General features: G+C 39.5%; 3 protein-coding genes across 4 annotated transcripts in view; 2 read left to right on the top strand and 1 right to left on the bottom strand.

Annotated features, from left to right (window-relative positions):
- Positions 1 to 2,728, top strand: part of rasa1a (RAS p21 protein activator (GTPase activating protein) 1a) — a 45,079-nt gene extending 42,351 nt beyond the window's left edge. For both annotated transcript variants that reach the window (XM_059550175.1, XM_059550174.1), the window contains exon 26: positions 1,232 to 2,728. In XM_059550175.1, coding sequence (XP_059406158.1) covers positions 1,232 to 1,280 — 49 coding nt within the window. In that variant the 3' untranslated portion in view covers positions 1,281 to 2,728. The remainder of the gene's footprint in view (positions 1 to 1,231) is intronic.
- ccnh (cyclin H) lies at positions 500 to 5,310 on the bottom strand. The gene is made up of 10 exons (XM_059550176.1): positions 5,103 to 5,310; positions 4,735 to 4,864; positions 4,455 to 4,577; positions 4,276 to 4,349; positions 3,981 to 4,191; positions 3,687 to 3,850; positions 3,535 to 3,605; positions 2,814 to 2,916; positions 769 to 832; positions 500 to 685 (listed from the first exon to the last, which is right to left on the bottom strand). Exons 2-10 carry the CDS (start codon positions 4,849 to 4,851, stop codon positions 653 to 655), a joined length of 960 nt encoding a protein of 319 aa, XP_059406159.1. The 5' UTR covers positions 4,852 to 4,864; positions 5,103 to 5,310; the 3' UTR covers positions 500 to 652.
- An 851-nt stretch (positions 5,311 to 6,161) lies between these two features.
- On the top strand, positions 6,162 to 8,210 carry LOC132141027 (uncharacterized). Its single transcript, XM_059550173.1, has 2 exons — positions 6,162 to 6,317; positions 6,524 to 8,210. The coding sequence occupies exon 2, from the start codon at positions 6,609 to 6,611 to the stop codon at positions 7,914 to 7,916; it is 1,308 nt and encodes a 435-aa protein (XP_059406156.1). The 5' UTR covers positions 6,162 to 6,317; positions 6,524 to 6,608; the 3' UTR covers positions 7,917 to 8,210.
- The last annotated feature ends 12,369 nt before the right edge of the window (positions 8,211 to 20,579 follow it).

The following is a 20,579-nucleotide window of genomic DNA, read 5'->3' as shown; positions in this document are numbered from 1 at the left end:
AGTTTATGCTCATCCTGTGGATTTTCACTACCATTCAAAAGCTTGGGGTCGGTAAGATTTTTAACAGCATTTTTGAAAGACGTTAAGAAAAAAATATTGTGAAATTATTACGATTTAAAATAACTTCTATTTTTAAAAAGTGTATTATTTCCGTGATGACAGCTACATTTTCAGCATCATTAGTCTTCAGTGTCACCTGGTCCTTCAGAAATCATTCTAATATGCATATTTGCGGTTCAAGAAACATTTCTTTATCAGCTGAAAGCAGTTGTGCTGTGTAATATTTATGTGGGAACCTGTGATCCTTTTTTCAGGATTCTTTGAAAAGTTCAGAAGGACAGTACAGTATAGTCAACAAATCATTTATAACAAATGTTTTACTGTCACTTTTGATTAATGTAATGCATGCTTGCTGACAAGCAATAATTTATTTAAAAAGTAAATGCTCCGTGCTTGTGGTAAGTGTTAATACAACAACCCAACAATTATATTAATAATAAAAAAACAATGTTTTATTTTCACAGAAGAAAAAGCTTTACATTACATTTTGCTGAAATATCTACAATCCAGTTTGAGAAGTGCATCCTCTGTCAGTTATGGCAATCACTCAACCTGTTCAGAGGATGTTGCCAATTTAAAAACAATTTCATTGTCACAATGCATCCAAATCCTCATCAGTCCACTCCTGCAAAACAGAAAATCCATAAGCTTCAAGCAGTAGTCAGAGGATGTGCGTCTGAGGAACAAATCATTTTCAAATAAACTTACTTCCTCAGCCACCATCTGCCTTTTCACCACGTGATCATCATCTTCATATCCATGTTTTCTTTTCCTGAAGAACATGGACAGAGGAAAGCATCAGAATCATAAACCCTTATCATCTGAAGACTAGTCATTTAGTATCTGTCTTTGGTGACCCATCAATCTCACACGCATCAAAGTAGCTCATAACTGTGTAGTTATAGATCATATGTAGTTCTTTTCTGTGTTCCAGGTTGTTGTTTAACCGCCGCCTCAGAAGAAATAGATTCCAAATAGATTCCATAGACACTTATAATTGTTGTGAACTAGAAATCCTGTCTCTAAACAGGGTGAAGAACAATCTGATCTATAGCATGTAGGCATTACAATGCCATAACCTTCTGAAAGTGCTTGAAATTTCTTATGGCTTCAACCCCTCAAGACTTAATCCTGAACGGTCACCATGCCTAATTTTGTCTTTATTTTGCAGAACTGAATGTACCTTTATGGCTGTAGCAACCACTATCCAGATCCTCTGAAAGAAAAGATTGGTAGCATAAACTCCTCAGATGCAAACGAAGAAGGTGGGTGCTCTGGCTCTAGTCAGGCAACAAACCGCAAAGCAACAGATTCAAAACTTAAATTCACATTGAGCCGTCAAAGAGATATTATTTCTGACATCTTGGACATTCCTGTACTGAAAATCACGAATCTTCAACAGAACAACCAAAACTATGTGTAAATGTGAAAAGCTTGTCGACTTGACCCCTCATGGAGACATCTGCAAACTCAACTTGGATCTGTCTGACTTCGATTGACACCACTGGTGTAATCGACCCGGGAGCTGCGAGCCCTAGACTGGGATCTGTAGCAAGCAAGAACTTTGGCACTGCATTGCTCTTGAGCATCAGGGAAGTGAGATGCACGCCTTAAGAAACCGTCTACACAATACTACCGCACAAGCTCTTCCTGTTTTCGACTGTGGTTTCAGATAAAGATAGGCTTAGATCCTACAGATATCGACTGATTCCTATCTTACCTTCTGAGCCACTTCGCTTGACAAGATGCTGCATTCTGGCTTTATCTCCAAACCAGTGTTTGTATGTGATGCATGAGCAGATCAGTGAGACCTATTCAATTTTGGAGGATAGATTAAACGAGGCTGGAGCATGCGTCCACTTTTAATAACCTGCCCCTGTTCTTCCATCGAACCTACAATGGCACCATCTCAAGCTCAAATGAATTCTAAAGCTTTTCCCTAGAATGGGCCAAGTAGATTATGAGATTCTTGGTAGATTTCAGATCACACAAAGTTGAGCATCAAGACCTACTGACTGTAAAACTATATTATTTTATTATATCAGTCTGTTCATGTTTATCAAACTTGCTTGAGGAGTTAATTTGGCTGTTTCTTGATGTGTATTATTATGTAAAACCTCAAAACGTATCACCAGTTTATTATGATTCTATAATGTCCTTTTGTTTGCTCGATTTGACAAGTAGTTGCATTGTCCTGTACTCGCTGACTCCCTCACAAAGAAAGTACTGTGTTGGTACCACTGTACAGTGGAGATAACTGATGGAAATACCGTGGTACTCTGATATACATCATTGTAATGAATGACTGCCATGGCACATGTCCAAAAAAACTGCTTTTAACCATAAAAACATGGTAATGCATTCATGTCAGTGTATGAAGGTGTATAATCGCTACAACTGACTTGAAATGGCTCACTTTGTACTCATTCCCTGTTTTCATCTACAGCTGATGTAAGGGATTCTGTACAGTACATTTAGCTACATTTTATGACCCAGCAAATCTATGAAAAGCATGATGCGGATTTACTTTTTTTTTTTTTTATATATATATTTTAGGTAGCTCATGTTTTTTATTTTTCTATTTTATACTCAAAACCCACAACTTTTGCATCTTGGATACAAAACACCAAGTTACTAACCTGGCTGAATAAAACTCTTAGTATGATTAGTTTTGTGTGCTTTTTAAATAAACTGATCTGATTTGAGCTGTAAGGGCCATGTCAATGATTTTATATTTTCCAACAAATACTCACAAGTTTGTAGCAAATTCAGCATGTATCCTTTCCAGTTTCTGTTTGCAGCCATTGACCTCCTCAGCTTTGGGAAGCTCGTATGCTTTAACAAGACTTGTTATTCCTACAATGAAAACACAATATCATAGATTCAGATCCTTGATGCATCGATAGCAAAAACTTTGATGACCAAAGTTGTCCTTAACACAGCAAGGTTTCAAATAACTGGTTTGCCCAATAAGTTACTATTATGCACAACAACAGCAAATCAAAAATTGATTTATGGATATGCACTACATTGGTAAGTTTTTTTTTTTCTTCTATAGTTTTGAGAGAAGCCACTCACCGAGGCTGCAATTATTTAATCAAAAATAGCATGAAACCGTAATATTTTAAATCTATTTAATAAACTTTATAACGTAATTCATTCCTGTGAATTTTAAGCAGCCATTTCTCCAGTCTTCAGTCTCACATGAACTGTCATGAGTCTCTTGGCCATTCAAGTTTTTAGATCAAAAGGGTTTTTTTAAGGTTTTTGGTCTTCTAAAAATGGCACTTCATAGCTAAATTGATCTTTTAGGAGATAAACCGCTCATAAAATAACTTTGATGAAGTTCCAGGCCACCGTTTATCAGATTTACCCACTGAATATCTGAGACTTTTTATGAAGGTTTAGCAGGGATGTTCAGAGTTATTCATCTCTTATCTAGTAACATTTTAACAGTTAAAGAAAAATACTTACGTCTCATTGACTCATACATCTTTGAGAGGGTCTCTTTATCCTCCTTAAGCCCCATGCATTCAGTCAAATATCTGTAAATGTCAAAGAAAATACCTTTTAACGTTGTCCCGTCTCAACCGTTAGAATCTCTGAATGCTGAAGGAGAAACCTACGCCTCCATCTTGAGGCCAGCACGTGCAGCACCGTTAAGGACGGCGGTAAGGGCGATCTGAGACGGAGAAAAGAGGAGTCCAGCATCCGTCATTGCTGCTCTGTTGAGAAAGTCTTCTGCACTCTTTCTCAGCATCTCTGGGTTCTCTAATAATGGGTATCTGGTCTGAGAATACAGAAACGGTACACTTCAATTCACTTGATCTACAGTTAGCAATTTTTTTAAATGTTTGAGTAGCCCCAGCCAAGGGCATGCATTTGGGGCGGGACTGTCTACAACTAGGCTTTAGACTCACCTTTAGGTCAATCAGGAAGCCCTCCAAGGGCCGATAAGGATTGTGAACAACCAGATGAAAATTAAGCTGCTGGATAAGAAGCAGCTCATACTCCAGAATCTGTTCTAGAGCCCTCTCCTGTCCTGCTGGGCTCTCCTGAAGGTTCCCCACAAACTGAGTGCTGGACACATTAAACTCATCCACTTTACAGGAGAGATACGCACAAGTCAACCTGCAAAAGTGGGGCGAGAAGGTCAGAAATTAAAACTCTCTAATAAATCATGATCTTATAACTCTTTCAACTGCGCACACCTACATTATCGTCCGAGGGTGATACTCCATCAAAGAGTTGTTCAAATAGAATCTTCGAAAATACATACAAGCTGTGCCCTGAAAAAAAAAAAAAAAAAAACATACACTGGTTTTAAAACACAAAAAGCCAGAACGGCATACTAGATGATCCAATTTTTAAATGATAAAAGTGACATATATTACCACAACAGATTTAGGCATCACAGGCTTGAATATGGCACAGAAGTCTAGCAATCGCTTCTCATAGTGTCTGAAGAGCACTTTCTCTTCTTGTTCATTAAGAAACATGGATGTATTTATTCCAGGCTGAAAAACAAATGAAGTCGACGTATGATTGATGTTAATGCTTTTAACATTATAAATGGCTGGAATACTGTGCTTTGTGTGTAGGTCTGTAGATAGATAGATAGATTTTTTGTAGACTTGCATGTACAATACGTGTGTACTCATGTATGTCACTTACCTTCCCACTGGACATGCCTTTTGAGCAGAACTTCCGATTAGCCTCTAATCTTAATTTATCTAAGGATTTCTCTTTATCGTAAATCCAGAATTTTTTCTGAGAGCTGTTGTGATACATGTTGAATATAAAGCTGTGAACAGAACAATACAACTATGATTACACACCAGATACGTGCATTAAACGCAGCTCTCGTGCACAGGTCCAGCAGACGAGTATAACGTTACACATATATAATAAAGTCTACATATATTTAAGAACCACGAGTATTTAAGTGCAATGCACTGCCGAGGGAGTTAACTAAGGCTATTTTTTTTCCTATTTAAATAAAAATATAGTTTTATCCTAAGGATGAAATATTTCTGTCTCACCCCTCTTGGGCACACGGTGACTCTCCGTCTGTGTATCAAGGAACGTCGTACAAATATTAAATGGTTTAAAAATCCAGCTACTGATCTCTGTTTCAACCGAAGTTTCCACAGTAAGCATGCGCGAGCCGAGAACAGGTCGCGTATGATTCACGCAAAGACGGATTCACGCCGTCTTTAGTCGATTTTTGATGATGTCGATTCTGTTCTCCACTCACGAGTCTGACTCATTTCTGCGAATCGGCTCTTTAGAACAGTTTGTTTAAAAGATTCAGATCGTACAAACAATTCAGCAATGGTTTTACTCCATGCACCAGGGGTGTCAAATTTAGTTTTTGTTAGTTTGGCTCCAACCTCAAGACGAAACACAGGTGAAAAGGGTAAAAAAAAACGATTAGTTATCGCCAGCTGATTGATTACATTGACAATTGCAAACATTTTTGTATTTCAAGTTTTCTACAATGTTAAGTTTAGATATGCAAATTAATCATTATTTAATTAAATATGCGCTAATTCGCGTACATTTCTAGTACAAAAATCTAAACACTTTTGTTTATTTTTATTTTTTTTGGACATATTAGAGTCAAACGTTTTTACAGATGGAATTTTGGATATTTCATTTTGTCACTTCAGAATTCAGAAAATGCTTAGAACGGACAGAAAACACTATTTTCTCAATTTTGGGGGGAATAAAATGTTGTATATCAAGCAAATCCCTTTGCAAAAACCTTCAGGATATAATAAACAGGAATAAAAATGTAAGTTTGGTGTGTAAATGCTACTGAAGTGGAGATTTATGGCTCAGTGTAGGAGAAAAAAACTCATTTTGAGAAAACGGCCTTTAAAAATATGTATTGTAATTTAAATCTATTGACAAAGATAGATAAAGTGCTAGAAAAGAAACACTCAACAGTGTCTTTTGGGTGTTTTCTTTCCACTACTCCGTAAAAAAGCCCAAAATCTCAAATCTTGACAGGTACATGAAAAACAGTGTCTTGCCTGCAGTGCAGTGTTTCCTGTCAATTAAACACACCTGGACCATCTCATCAAGGTCTCCAGGATTACTAGAAACTTCCAGTCAGACGTTTTGGAGCATGTTTGGATCTCTGTAGGACAGAGGCCTTCCAGAACCAGAGAATGTGCCAAGGCTCATCTTTACACCCACTAAAACGACCAGTTAGAGCCATTTATAACCACACATGACATCGTTTTATAAAGGTCTTTATTATTTGTTTCTTAATTACTTGTTTTTAAGACTTAATTATTGAATTTGAACAAATACAATTATAAACCGTGAATGATTCGTACTCGTGTTTTTTTAACTCTCATATAGTCACGCCATACACACCTTTTAGTTTTATTTGTCAAATTTCAGCACTGCTCAATTCAGTCTGATTCGTGTCCGAATCTTTCTTACCGAACAGGTTCAACTGATTCACTGAAAAGATCCAACTTAAAAGAATCGCCGCCAGAGTTCAAATCTCCATCGCTTTCTCGGAGAAGAAAAACATGGCCACGAGGAAATATTTCCGCAGATCAATCCAGGAAAAAAAGCGTATCCTCGAGAAATATGACCAGCTTCCTCCAATGTCCCAAAGCGCTGCAGCGCGTCTGCTGAACATCTCAAGCCAGCTGCTTTGCATCTGGCTCCGGAGAAGGGATATTAAAAATGCCAAGGCTAACCTTCCCATGACTGTCTTTCCAACTCGCAAGACGCCTCGAGTAAAGTTAGAAGATGCACTCTGGAGGTGGATCGATACTTCTCGTGAGAACGGAATTACAGTTGATGACTCAACAATTCGTAAAAAAGCCACTCTGATGGCTACAGAAATGCGCCTCTGTAATTTCAGGGCAAGCACAGAGTGGTTGACAATCTTCAAAACACGGGAGACCGTAATACGAAAGATGTTCCAGGTCGACCGAAAAACGGGAGATGCACCAAAAGAGCCCAAATCCGGTAACAAGCCTAAAAGCAATCTTACAGCCAAAAAGACTCATCGAATCGAAGCTGCAGTGTGGCGGTGGATCGATCATTCTCGCGAGAGCGGCATCAGCGTAGATGAATCGACGATTCGTTCAAAAGCGGCTCGGTTGGCCAGGACTGTGGGTTTCCGTAACTTCAGAGCGAACTCAGAATGGTTCTCCCGCTTTAAAACTCGAGAGGGAATCGTACGAGCGATGTTCCGGATTGGCCGAAATGATCAATCTTCGGATAAGACGGAGGCACAATTGGTACCAAGGATAAATTTCACATCTACAAAGACTCGACAACTTGAAGCGGCGCCTCGGAGATGGATCGATCATTCTCGAGAGAGCGGTACTATTACAGATCAAATGATTCGTTCAGAAGCGACTCGGTTGGCTCGGTCGATGGGGTTCCGTAACTTTCGAGCAAACGCAGACTGGCTCAACCGATTTAAAACCCGTGGGAAAGTTGTACAAGAGACGTTCGAGTTCAAACAGTGTTCAGAAAATCCCCAAAGCGACCAAACTGAGGACAGAAGTGCGCCTGATCAAGAGACCCAACAATCTGATGAGAGCATAACGGGCCAATCGAGCGATGAAAGCGAAGCACTAACGGATCTGGACATCCCCAAACTCGAACCGACAGCTGTCACGGCTGAGCTCAACGGGGATTTACACACGGTCACTGTACCTTCACTGTGGCAAATGAAAGAGGCTATGAAAACACTGGCCACCGGGCTACTGTACAGAGGATTCTGCGACTTTAAACTTCTTCATCAGTTTGAAAAAGAGGTTAACACTGTTTTGAGAAGATCTGTGGCCCTAGCAACGCACAGCGGGTCTCAAGCATAACATTCTTGGACTTCAGTGCGTTGTAGAGTTTTAGAGACTGGTCCATTATCTGTGTAAATATAACCGTGTTTCTTTCAACCCAGTCATAACGGCACAGGTGCAGCACGGGCTCTCTCAGATGACCACATGGGGGCGCCAAGTGTTTGTTTTAACATTCTCATATGTTCGAAATGTGGTTCTGTTACCTATTGATATTATTATTATTATTTTTAACCCAGTTTTTAATTTGCAGCGTTAATGTGTGTTACATTATCGTAAGTGCTTAAATTGTTCAACGATGTTGGTCTAAACACTTAAATTACTGACTTTATTTTTACACAAAAATAAAAGCTTTTGATAAATAAATCTGTTGATGACGTTCGTTTTTTTTTATGGAAAAACAGTTCGACCAAACATTTATCTTTTTAAAAAGCCACTGAAGCTTATGAAGCAAGACCGAATAAATTACCAACCACCTATTTGAGTAGGGCTGTGTAACCTAATTTGCATAAACAGGAGTAATTTATGAATAATAAATGTCCTTGTATTCAGCGCGATCCATTAATTTGCATATCACCATGGCACTACAGTTATTTTTCCTGTGTGTTGTGCTACCATGAAGCGATAAGAACCTGCATAAAACCGAATCAAAAGGTGAGTATGTACTGCCTTTTTACACTCTCTAGTCTCCTGCTGTTGTTGAGGGGTGATATGTGTTTGTAGCCTACCTAAATAACTGTCTTTTTTCATGCTTTTGAGTGGACACAGGCTGTTGTAGCCTATGCTTATGTGTGTGGCTACAATCACTATCATGTACTAGTGCTCTGTCATTGTGTGGATTGCATAAACATGATGTTTCACTGCATTATTAATGAGATCCGAGCTCTGCCTTATAGGCAGCTGGTAAGATGCAAAAACTGGTGAATTGATGGATTACGAGATGATAATATATAAATGTTTCTTTGATGGCAGCTTCTCAGACCCTCGGTCAGTGTTTCGTCGTTATCAGGTGGTCTGGTTGAATTAAAATCTCATTTCCATGTAGCACAGGTATGGACAGATACTGTAAGATTCCCACTTCGGAATCCATCAGAGGTCATTTGCATGATCTGTTTGTCACACAGCAGCTGATAGCCGCTGTCAGCACTGCCTTCAGCCTGGAAATGTGGGCTTTAGGGTGCCAAGAAATTTTACAGTTTGACATTTTGTCTGTATTGGTATTTAATGCAGGTGGAGATGAGTGAGGTGTCAGTGCTTATATCCTTAAATTGCAAAAATATTCCGGCAGATGACTTTAGTTATCAGCTGATGTCTTTGGGTACTGTTGTTTAAAACAGGTTGGAAAGAAATCAGCTGTGTCTGACACTGTCCACAGTTCCTCAGTTTATCTTTATCTATCTTTTGTCAATATTTCCTCTCTGTACTGATGGTTATGAATAAATCAATGTCCAGGCTTGGTAAATTGATGGTGTGGAGAGATAGAAATGTCTTATATTACTGTCGTCGTGATGAACAGCTGTCACCGTGTCCCTCGGTGCCCGGATTTGTAAGGCAAAAGGTCGAAGATTGTTGTGCTGAGGCTCCTTGTTGAGGTCTGAGCAAATAATAAACTCGTTATGTTGCATTCAGGCTGAAGTATGTTTTATGCACATATTGAAAGTGTATGTCGTGGCTATTTTTAACAAGTATCAGCTTGAAAGAGCAATATCGTGGCATTTACCCTTTATTTCTGTTAGATGCAATATGATCTATACTGGGAAAAATCTTCCAGAGTAATTTACCTGCATAATGTCAGTCAATGTTACCCATCAAAAAGATTGTCTATAAGCTACAAGTATTACATAATGGCTCATGCATGTAACGAGGACATCCATTCAGACGTTCCGTTGTGGCCTTTATCAACTTAACACCATAGTATATAGACTCTAGAGAACCAAAACTCACTAAGTTCAGTGCAATATGCTGGAAGATATTATGGAAATGTGATTTATGTAAATTTGTAGCCAGTAGCACTTCACCTAGTGCAATATCTTGGAGCTCTTTTGTAAAATGTTGAGCATAATATTCCTCTTCATAATTAAATAGTGTAGTTCTGTTTGTTTGTTTGTTTATTGTTATTATTATTATTATTGTTTTTTTTCTTTTTTAGACAATTTATTGGAATTTTTTTATTATATTGTTTCATATCAGTTTGATTATTTTTATATTTAGATTAAGTTAAATTTACAGCAAAGGTACATTTATTTATTTTTATCAATATGTAATATCAAATTTTGCACTGAAGTGATGCATAAATGCGCATTTAAAACCGTTTTTTTTTTCTTTGTTTAAATTTTATTTAGACAAAATAGTAAATGAACCTATGTCTTTTTATAATTTAAATATTGTAAATCCATAATATCTGATTGATCTTTTGTTGAAAAAATAAAAATAAATCCTACTCTGAAAACCCCTTTTTCCAACAGTCAAATTTACATTTATGTTGACAATGATTAATATTTAGTATTTATTTTTCTTTTGAACTGCTTTTAAACCCCAGTTTTTGGTTTGGGCTTTGTAATATTGGATGTGTACCAGACACTGGCACTGAACAAAGGCAAGCCCAGGCGTTCACATATCATCCACTCTTTATGCAAAATTAATGCATGCACCCCCATGACAGCATGATTTAATTTCCTCCTCTCATTTTCTGTCGCCCGTTGCCATGGACACCGACGAGGACGGGGTTGTGATATTAGCTGCTACAATATGGACAAGTGCAGCTCTCTCCATGAAGCAAACAGCTACTAAATCACATGACCTCATCAAATCTCTATTCTGCTTGCAGACTGGCTGGCTCTGTGCCATGATTAAGGGATGTAATATATTCATAGCTTACTTACAATTTCAGGTTGAAAAACCGTTGACGATTTATGTCAGACGTACCCTTCGACTCATTGGAAGTGTTATATTGACAAAACCAAACTATTTTGAAAATGCATTTGTCAGAAACACGACAATTATTCCTGTAACATGTTTTGGAGGATAGAAGGATGCTATTGGCTTGTGGTCCTCATTGCGACAAAGGCGATTGCTTAGAGAGGATGGCGTCATAACACCATGCACAGTGTTGACTGTGTTGCCACCCAGATCATGTTTCCTGCAATGACCAATTGTGTGTATCTTTATGCGTGTGTGTGGAAGCATATTAGTCTGCCAGCGGAGTAATGTATGCCTGTGAATCCAAGTGTGGAGATCAAAATGTCTCAGGTTGGCATTGGGCACCCTTCCCCCATCAGTTCCACACACACACACACACACACACACACCGCAGGTCCCGTTCTAACCATCTCTCTCTAATTGGGCTCTGTCTAGATTCCTCAGCTTAATATTGCATCCTATTTGCTTCTTGTTTTCAGTGCATTTCCAGCTGTACAATACCATACTACGATGCCGACTTTAGGTTTCAAAACTGGTTACACTTAGTTTTAAAAGAAAACACAATTCAACAATGACCTCGAGATATATAATGACATTTTTGCCTTTTGTATAATGCTCACAGCTGATAAACTTCACAAGGAATTAAACCAGCACTGAGCTGACTTCAGCTAAACAATCACACTATTGTCTTTACAGCAGAATCTGAATTGTGTCCCCAAGTTTATATAACTGATTCTGCTAGTCTCCTGTGTATCTTTGTGAAGCTGCTTTGACACAATCTGTATTGTATCATAAAGTGTTAAAGAAGTAAAGGTGACTTGATTCGATTGGACAATTCAGTTCTTTGAGTGTACAATATTACAGGGAGGCTGTAACTAATTAATAATTTATCAGTTTATCTTAAAGGAACAATTCAGTAAAACTGAAAACTGTGTCATCATTTACTCACCCTCATGTCGTTCCAAACCTGAATGACCTTTTTTCTCCTGTGGAACACACACACACAAATTCCAAATATATGTTGTCTTCTTCAGATCAGACGAAAGAAAGTCATAAAGGTTTGGAACAACATGAGGGCAAATAAATAATGCCATTTTTTAGGTGAACTATGCCATTAAGTTATTAATTTATTACAGAAATTATTTTAGAAATTAAATTATTTTATGTTCCTCACTACTGAAGTGACAAAGCAAATATGGACACTCCTGTACGTCCAAATCTGAATTCTGACCACTCTTATTCTGTCAATAAAGCTGAAGGTGAATAGATAATCAGACAGCAATCAGAAATTGAGATCTGCCATTCAAATGCTATCTTAGTGTGGACGGAGAAGAGGACGGGCAGCCTGAGAGTGCAAGCATTCATGTGAAAATCCAATCCTTCACAGTACACAGCCCCCGCAAAGCCTGCAGAATGACCCTTTTATCAAAGTGCCTTGTCCGTAGCTCTCCAAATAGCCAGTGCGCTCTCAAGGAATAGATGCATGTACAAACCTGGCTGAGTAATGTATGACCTGTCTTCACAATGTTCTGGGTTTCTGACCCCGCCGTGTGTGTGTTGTTAGAGTGTGTCTGTATGTTGTCCATGGTATGTTTTGAAATGGGTTTCTTATGGTCAGGTGTTCAGAGAATTGAATGTGTTATGTGGCCTGCATTGAGAGTGTTGAAATGACAGTGTGGTCTTCCTAGGGCAAGAAGGGTGTACTAACACTGAGAGATCAAAAATCTGCCATTGAAAATTTATTATTTTATTCACAAATTCCTGAAAGTTGTTTCTGGGGGGAGAAAGGGCCAAAGCATTATCGTACAGTAAATTATTTTAAAAGGTGTTGGGGAAAACAAAACAAAGAAACAACAACACAATTTGGTTTGTAAGGAAAATATGGAATTATGGGCTATTCTGAACACAATGATGTCATCAGATTACTGTCAAACTCACATTCACGTCAAAGCAGAAAATAAATGTATTTTAAACAAATAATATTTGAGCTGTGTGTGGATGAAATGTGTGTGCCTCTGTGTGGATTTGACTTTAATTAGACTGTATCAAACTGAAAATAGCCCCCTTGTGGTCATTAGTTCCAAAATGATGTATTTTTCCGTAATAGACTATACTGGAAACCTAATGGTAAAACATTATTAATCCCTTAAAACAGAGCTGATTCTTTGCCGTGGGAAATCTGAATTTGTTTCACATCCCTCAGTTTTTCGTTTAAGGATGTGTTAATATGGTTACAGTTATTTACAAAATAAAAAATACTCATGAGTACAAAATTAGATAAAGTGGACTAAACGTATATGTAATCTATACATTTCATAACACGTTTTAATTCCTTTTAATTTTAAAAAGCTGCAGTTGGTTCCCAATTCCACCCCTAGATGGCGCAATGATCTCGTTGTTTGACTGGGCGAACGTAATTTGAAAAATTGCCCTGATGTGAGTGATTTTATAACATCTCTAAATGTTCTCTCTATGTTTTTCAACATCTTGAACACAAAATATTTAAAGCTATACCCAAAAAAGTATATATATATATAAATTTTTTTTTATTATGTATTTTTGACTAGTCCACCTGAGCGAGGATGGACTAAGCTGACAGTCGAGTTTAGTACTATGGTGAAATACAAGTGGCTGTTGATTAAGCTATTGGCCTTTATAGGCTACTCTTCTGTCTTTCTTTATTCACTGCATTCACCCCTTTTGCGTCTGAAAGAGACCAAATGGATCCCAGCAGGTGAAAGTAAAGAAACGTGAAAAGACGCCCCTTTTTGGTTCTGCTTTCACACCAACACAATACCCTGTCCCACCTCTTTCTATCCGGGTTTCCTACCTGATTAAACCTCTTCCTATGAACCCATTGATAGATGGTGCTAAACCTAAATCAACAAAAGCTGTATGAGCCCCTCTTAAAATTTCAAACCCTTTTGACAGTAGGCCGCTTCAATTAGCTTTTGTTTCTTGTGTGTAGTGAGCATGTGACAGAGAGAGAGAGAGAGAGAGAGAGAGAGAGAGAGATGTCTTGTATGCTTTAATGTAATAGTTTGCTTGCTGATTAATTTCAAAGATTTCAAAAATAAAACAGTTTTTTTTTTGTGTTTTTTTTTGAGTGTCTGCCTGTCATCGTCTGCCTGTTTCTCTAGACTATGTTAGCTGATTTCATTCAGTGTATGCTTTTTTTCCCCTTATCTGTTGTATTAACAGTAGCCTACTAGAAACACATAGAAAAATTACAGAACTGTTCACACTGTTGTTTGTCATCAGACTTTTTGAATTAGTGGTTTGTCGTGAATTGCTGTTTTGTTTCCGAGACTTCATTTTCTATCACTTTTAATTTCTGGTGCATATAAATGTGTGCAAATGTATTCTATTATTGGTGTGTTAGCAGGCCTCCTTTTTGTCATTCAAATGAAGGCTAAACTTCAAATAAGAATTTTTCGCATCATCATCCTTGGTGTCGGTGAGTGACATGGGAACCCGTAATTGACTGCGTGTGTGGGAGCAAAAGTAAAGAAGGTAGGGTAGCCTATATGTAGATGTAGATGCTTCTGTTCTTCAGGATTGACATCCTGCATCCATGACCATTGTAAACATTGAAGCTTTGATCAGTACTCTACTGTTGCCTCTGCATCACTCTTTTTCTAAATTTTAACCAATTTATATCAGTATACGTTTAATTATGTTTGGTGGTGTTTCTTAAAATTGTGTATACATTATATACTCCCATTAAAAATGGGCATTTATGGTTTTTCATAAATGGGCAAATACCTCTATGTGTATTTAATATTTAATTGCATGGAATAACCCCAGTGACCAGTGTAAAATGAATTTAAAGCAATGCATTTATAAATGATATAGTCTTTAATATTTTATTAGGTTTGGATATTTTTTTCTCGCATTTTTGTTATCTCTTTTTTTACCCCTCTGTGATTTCTTAGCATAAATTCAACATTTACAATTTAATACTCACTGATATCATCGAGGGACCCTTAATGTATAGCAGTGGGAAAATTCAATAAAAAATAAAATAAAGAAATAAATTAAATGAGTAAATCTATGCTCCATTCAATTAAAATATCAATTAATGAATAACCATGTATTAATATATTTAATAATAAATGCACACAATAATAAATGCTAAATATTACAACATCATATTGGCTACAATACAATAATAACATGCAGTAGCAAAAACCAAGATCTTTAACATTTTATTTTTTAATTTTCTCCTTAACCCTAATTCTAAAGTAAATTATGGGAATAATAGGCTATTAACAATAAGTGTCAAGTCCTTGTGAGGCCATACATGAAATAGCTTTATGTGTTGTTGACCAACATTTGTGTCATTATTCTGTGAAATAATCTCATAATTTGCACCACTATGAGAATTAAATCATAATTTAAGTACATTTAATATTATAGATAGCAGCTCTGAATAATTTACCAATCTCTCTCGTTTCTTTAAGTGGTGGTCTGACTGAAAAACCCATGGAGAAGTCAAGTGCTACCAGAGGGGTGAGAGGTGAGGTTGGCACAACCCTGTGGTCACCTCCAGGCATGCTATCACACACTGACAGGCAGGCGTGATGCCACGGCACTTCACACAAACATAGCCACATTGACAGCCGACTGACCCAGGCTGACAGCACCAAGAAGAAAAAGGGGGGGAAGGCAGAAGTTCTCTGTGTGTCCGTCACAGTGTGAGCGTGTCGGGGTGTCAACAACTTTTTTTCTTCCAGTAGCCCCCAAACCTTTCGCAATGGAACACGGTCACATACCCAAACATCTGTGACCTTACTGGACACGGGTCACTGTACAATAGCATTCAAGATGGATGCAATGGCTTTAGATATACTAAATGCAGTATGTCCATGTCATTAGTGATGGGTTGAGCTGAAAGACTTGTAGACAGAGGATAGGATCTAACTTGATTTAGCTAAGTTAATATAGCCAGACTAGAATGGATGTGGCTCTCTGCCAGCTAAGCATCTTTGTCTTCATTATAATAACATGCTATAGTGGGCTTAGCTGTTAACAGTTAGTTCATGAATTCACCAGTCAATAGAGCCTTTCAATTATGCTGAGACACACCATAGAGCTCTGTACTACCCATGGCTCTTTTGTCAAAGAAAGGCCTTTGAAATGATTCTATAGAAAGACTTCAATGTGCAGAAATTCGAGCAAAAACAAAAAATAAAAAATTGCAATGAAATGACATCACTGATCATACAGAGGTCTTTTATTTCAATTTGAGACAGCAAGGCCATCATCCGTTTTCATCCTGTGTACATGTGGGAAGGGAAGTGGAGAAACCGCGTTGTCTGTATGTTTACGAGCAAGAGAGGTATACTGTCTGATTCCCCTTGAAGTTTCGAAAGATACCAGTGAAGATGCAGGCCTCTGAAGTTGATAACCCCAGCATCATGTGACAAGCAGATGAGAATGACTGAGGCTTTTGAAGCCCTGTTGAGATCCGTTCTCATTAAAGAGCAACGTCTCAGCTCTTCTGTAAAGAATCCTCAAGGAAGTTGACCTCCTTGCCTTGGTAAAAAAAAAAAAAAACATCCACACAATTTAAAATTCTCCACTATAAAGCTCAAAATCCTCTTGCATTTCATGTTTGTTTAAAGAAAGGTCGAGAGAAAGGAGACATTAGGGGGAGAGTGAAGACAAAACAGTTTAGACAGTCTCACAACAGAGTAGGAGGCAGCACAAAAAAAAAAACGGACAATAATGTGAAGTCTCATAGCTTTGTCCACCTCTAGATGTCCTCTATGTTAGTGTCTTTTTGGTCTTTTAGGTCCATTTTCCATGGCTTGCACTCAGCACCAGGTGGTTCCAGTTCCATGCATACTACAGGGTCCTTAGTTTTAGGTAAGAAAGGACTGATAGTTTATCCCCTTCATGCTGAGATGATGACAAAACTCACCCTGTGCTGGAGCCATGTGTAACCAGGTAGAGCCTCATCTTGTGTAGGCACCAGATTGAGCCTCTTCGGGGTCCCTCAAGCCCATTGAAGCAGGTTTCTGACTGTCTCTAGGTGATGAGAGGTTGTTGAGGGCATGGAGCCTTGCTGACAGGCATGAAAGGACCAAAGATCACCTGTCACCGGCATCATCACATCAAAGTCCACAAGTGGCTCCTTGTGTGAGGGATCTGCTCATGAATATACTGGGCAATCTGATCCCTCTTATTAGCGGGATAAGGATTTTGTGGGTTGTGTGTTGAGCAGGGATGGCACATGATAAAGCACCACCCCACTTATAGTATGCGTGCTTTCACCAGGAATATGTTTTAGGTCTTTTTAATGGTATCATCATCTTATTATTAGTGGCAAGACCCCTGAGTGCTGAAGTGAAAGGGGCTTGCGATGTCCCCCTGAGCCCTTGCTTTTACCCCTTAATCCGCTGGCTAATAAGTTCATAGCCAGTCCATATGCTCTGGTGCTGTTCGGGAGGGGGAGGTGTTGCCCCATGCTACTTACACCGAGCGGACCCATTTCTCAGGTACCTCTCCTGCTGACCGATCTTTTGTTCTATCGGATCAGTCCACTCCACGGTCAGAATAGTCTGAATTGATTAGCCCTGCACCGTATAATTGCCAGCAAATCCCACTGAATCGTTTCCCATCCATTTGAAAAGGACAATGTTCGTTCTTTTTCTCCCCAGCTTTTCTTGGTGCCCCTCCCCCATTACCCTCCTTTTCATGCCGCTTGGTTTGTCTCCCACCCCACACCCCAAGCCACCTCCTCGAGGTAAGACGAGAAGGGGGGAGGGGCCGGAGGAGAAAGCGGTCCTATTCCGGACGAGCCCCCTACCCGAGTACTGGCAAAGGATGAAAGCAGGCGGCGGGTGGATGTGTTCTAATCTGTCACCCTGGAGTGTGAGTGGCGGGCTGATCGGAGTCCTTACCTGCCGGTGCACAGTCAGGGTTGGGAGGACAGTGGGAGGAATCCAGGGAAGGGGAAAGAGCTGGGGTATAGTGTGAAAAGGGACTGTGGGGATATGCACGGGATTATTCAGAGGCCCAGGCGCCAACATCAACTGCCCCTGCAGCTGTACTTATTCAGTCGAGAGGCCCAAAATCTCAGGTCGGGGCAAAAGTACATCAGTCTTACTGAGAATATTGTTATGTTGAAGTAGACCTGGAGGGCCAATCAAGTGTGCCATGTTTGGAACAAAGGCTATTTTAACATGTTTTACTTTGAGATGGCTTTTTCGGTACAGCTACAATTCAGGTCTCTTTCTACAATGTTTGTGACCGTTCCATGGTGTAATTTTATAGTCCACAATTCATTTTAATATCACACATCATAAGTTCTGCTTCAGCCATTAGGCCAGAAATCTTGCCCAGAAATTAATGTGACCCACCTTCCCACCGTTCGACAACATGCAGGTTTTACCATTATCCTTGAGCCGGGCAGAATATCTTTCATGAGTTTTGAGGTGTACAGACTTTATTAGGTCATCATTAATAATATGCATTCCAATAAAGTCAAATGTCTAATTAACATGCTTTATCCTCTTCATGCACCATGAGCCTCACCTTGAGGATCGCTTGCCCTTCATGAGAATGATCTAAACTATAATCTCAAAAGCTTTGAATAATTTTATGCCAAACTGGGGTAAACTAAGAGGTTTGCTAAAATATATATATTTTTAAAAGGTTTGAATCCATAATTGAATACTCCATATGAAAAATAAATGTTACCATTCTTTTCTAGTTCTTCATCACATTCTATGTCTCAATCACCCTTCTATGACCATGTTATTTGGCCTATGGGGCAGGTCCTTTGGGAAAAGGTCATAGGTTAAGGTTGTTAAAGACTGTGACCCTTCCCATCTTTGACCAGGCCTGTGTTCATGCTCAAACAAGCTCCTAGATAGAAGGCCCTCATGGGGTTTTAGGAAACACAAGATCTATTGTCTGTTCTGAGAGCTGACCACAAACAAATTGTGTATGTTCTCACAATATGACCCTGGTGGCCACGTGTTAGGGATGTCTTACTAATGAGATGGTCACTGAATCATGCCGATTGGGAGTTTGATTGTGATTATTTTAAACCAAAATTCTGAAATTCAGTATTGTAACAAATGTAGTGTGCAATTGAAAACTGAAACTACACTGTGGTGTGTGACTGTATTCAGCTCAACTGTAAGAAAATATATAATGATCAGTATTAATAGCGTATCAATATATGAGTTGGGTCTCTTCTGTGGCATTCTCTACTTAAGTCCAAGTTCTGTCCAACTGACAAGCTCTCTGGCTGAAGGTCATATTGGTAGTGACCACTCAAGTGATTGATGATGAACTGGTCAAGCCCCTCATTCTCAAATCCCCTCCCTTCCTATCAAAAATTAGCCATTTTACCATCTACTGATGTAGGATCTTATGGAGGGCAGGGCAAGTAGAATGGTTGAAATCCCATAGGTCAAAAGTTAAATGACGAGGACTGTTTACAGGGACAAGAGTTCAATTCATGATCATTATAAAATATCCAGCATAAAAACTGTCTATGGTGGCCTTAAGCAAGCTGTGTTTTTAATGAGGGGGAAAACTGTGTTTTATTCTAAGAACTGTGTGAAATATTTGGAGTAGAACACAGTTAGTTTGTAAGTAACACCTGATTTCCCTTGATCAATTCTGAAACAGCAGATCCTCATCAACAATGTAAATATGTTTAAATAAATATTTAATCTCTGTGTTGCTGATCTCTGCTAACATAAAGCCAAAAGGTGGTCTCCTTGGACACTTTGGGTCACTTCTCTACTTTATTTCAGGCATCCATCAGTGCTTGATGGATGACAGATCTGGGGTGTGAGCCTGCCTTGCTGCTTAAGTTCTTAAATGGAAACTGCATATACAAGGAGTGGTTATTTTCCAGCTTTCTGCCCCTTTAAAGACATTCAGGGTCTGTAATCAGTGCACTGAGGAGGGGTGTCTCTTTGACTGCTTGTGTGTGAAAAATGGAGCGATAAAAAGCACAAAGGCAGAAAAATCGGAAAGTAGGGTAAAACTGTTGAAGAGTTGCGTGGAGCCTAACCAGAGCCCACCGCAGAAGGAAACCCAGAACCCAACATGAACGATGAGCCATCGCAGAAGAGAATGACGGAGCTGAGGATCGCCTCGGAGCTTAAACTGGACCTGTCTGTCCATGTGTGAGAGCCAGCAAATGAGCGTGCATCAGTGGCAGATGCAAGGGAATACGAGAGCTTGGAGGAAAGCCCCACCAACTGCACCACCACTGAGGGTTAGCTGCCGCTAAACTCTGGGGAATCTATTGACTTTAATGTGGATTTATATGCGGACATTCACAAACCCCCACCCACACGCCTTCTCCTGCCTCATATTATCAGTGCTACCTCAGCTCTGCCATCATTTGCCACTTTGCCACTGCTTCCTGTCTGCCCCTTTGCTCACCCTCAGCCCACCATCTGTGCAGTGGGATCGCCGCGGTTCTGCCAGTCTCCATCGGCATCATGGCTTGTGAATCCCTCGTCTCCTCTTCCAGCATCAGAGTCCCTGACTCCACCTCGGCCTGTCAACTCAGCGGCTCCACCATGGCTCCTAGCTCCCTCGTCTCCACCATGGCCCATCAGTCCACAAGCTGCACCGGGTTCCATCATCCCTTTGGCTCCGCCTTGATCAGTCGTCGACCATCCACCGCCCTCGGGACTCCACTCCTTCAGCTCTGCCTCGTCCCACCATCCCTCCGGCTCCACCTCAGTCCTTTGTCGCTCTGGCTCCACTGCGGCCTTCCAGATCCCT

The sequence above is a fragment of the Carassius carassius genome, chromosome 5, assembly GCF_963082965.1.
Source record: "Carassius carassius chromosome 5, fCarCar2.1, whole genome shotgun sequence".
NCBI classification, from domain to species: domain Eukaryota; kingdom Metazoa; phylum Chordata; class Actinopteri; order Cypriniformes; family Cyprinidae; genus Carassius; species Carassius carassius.
This window is presented reverse-complemented; position numbering and strand designations above follow the sequence as displayed.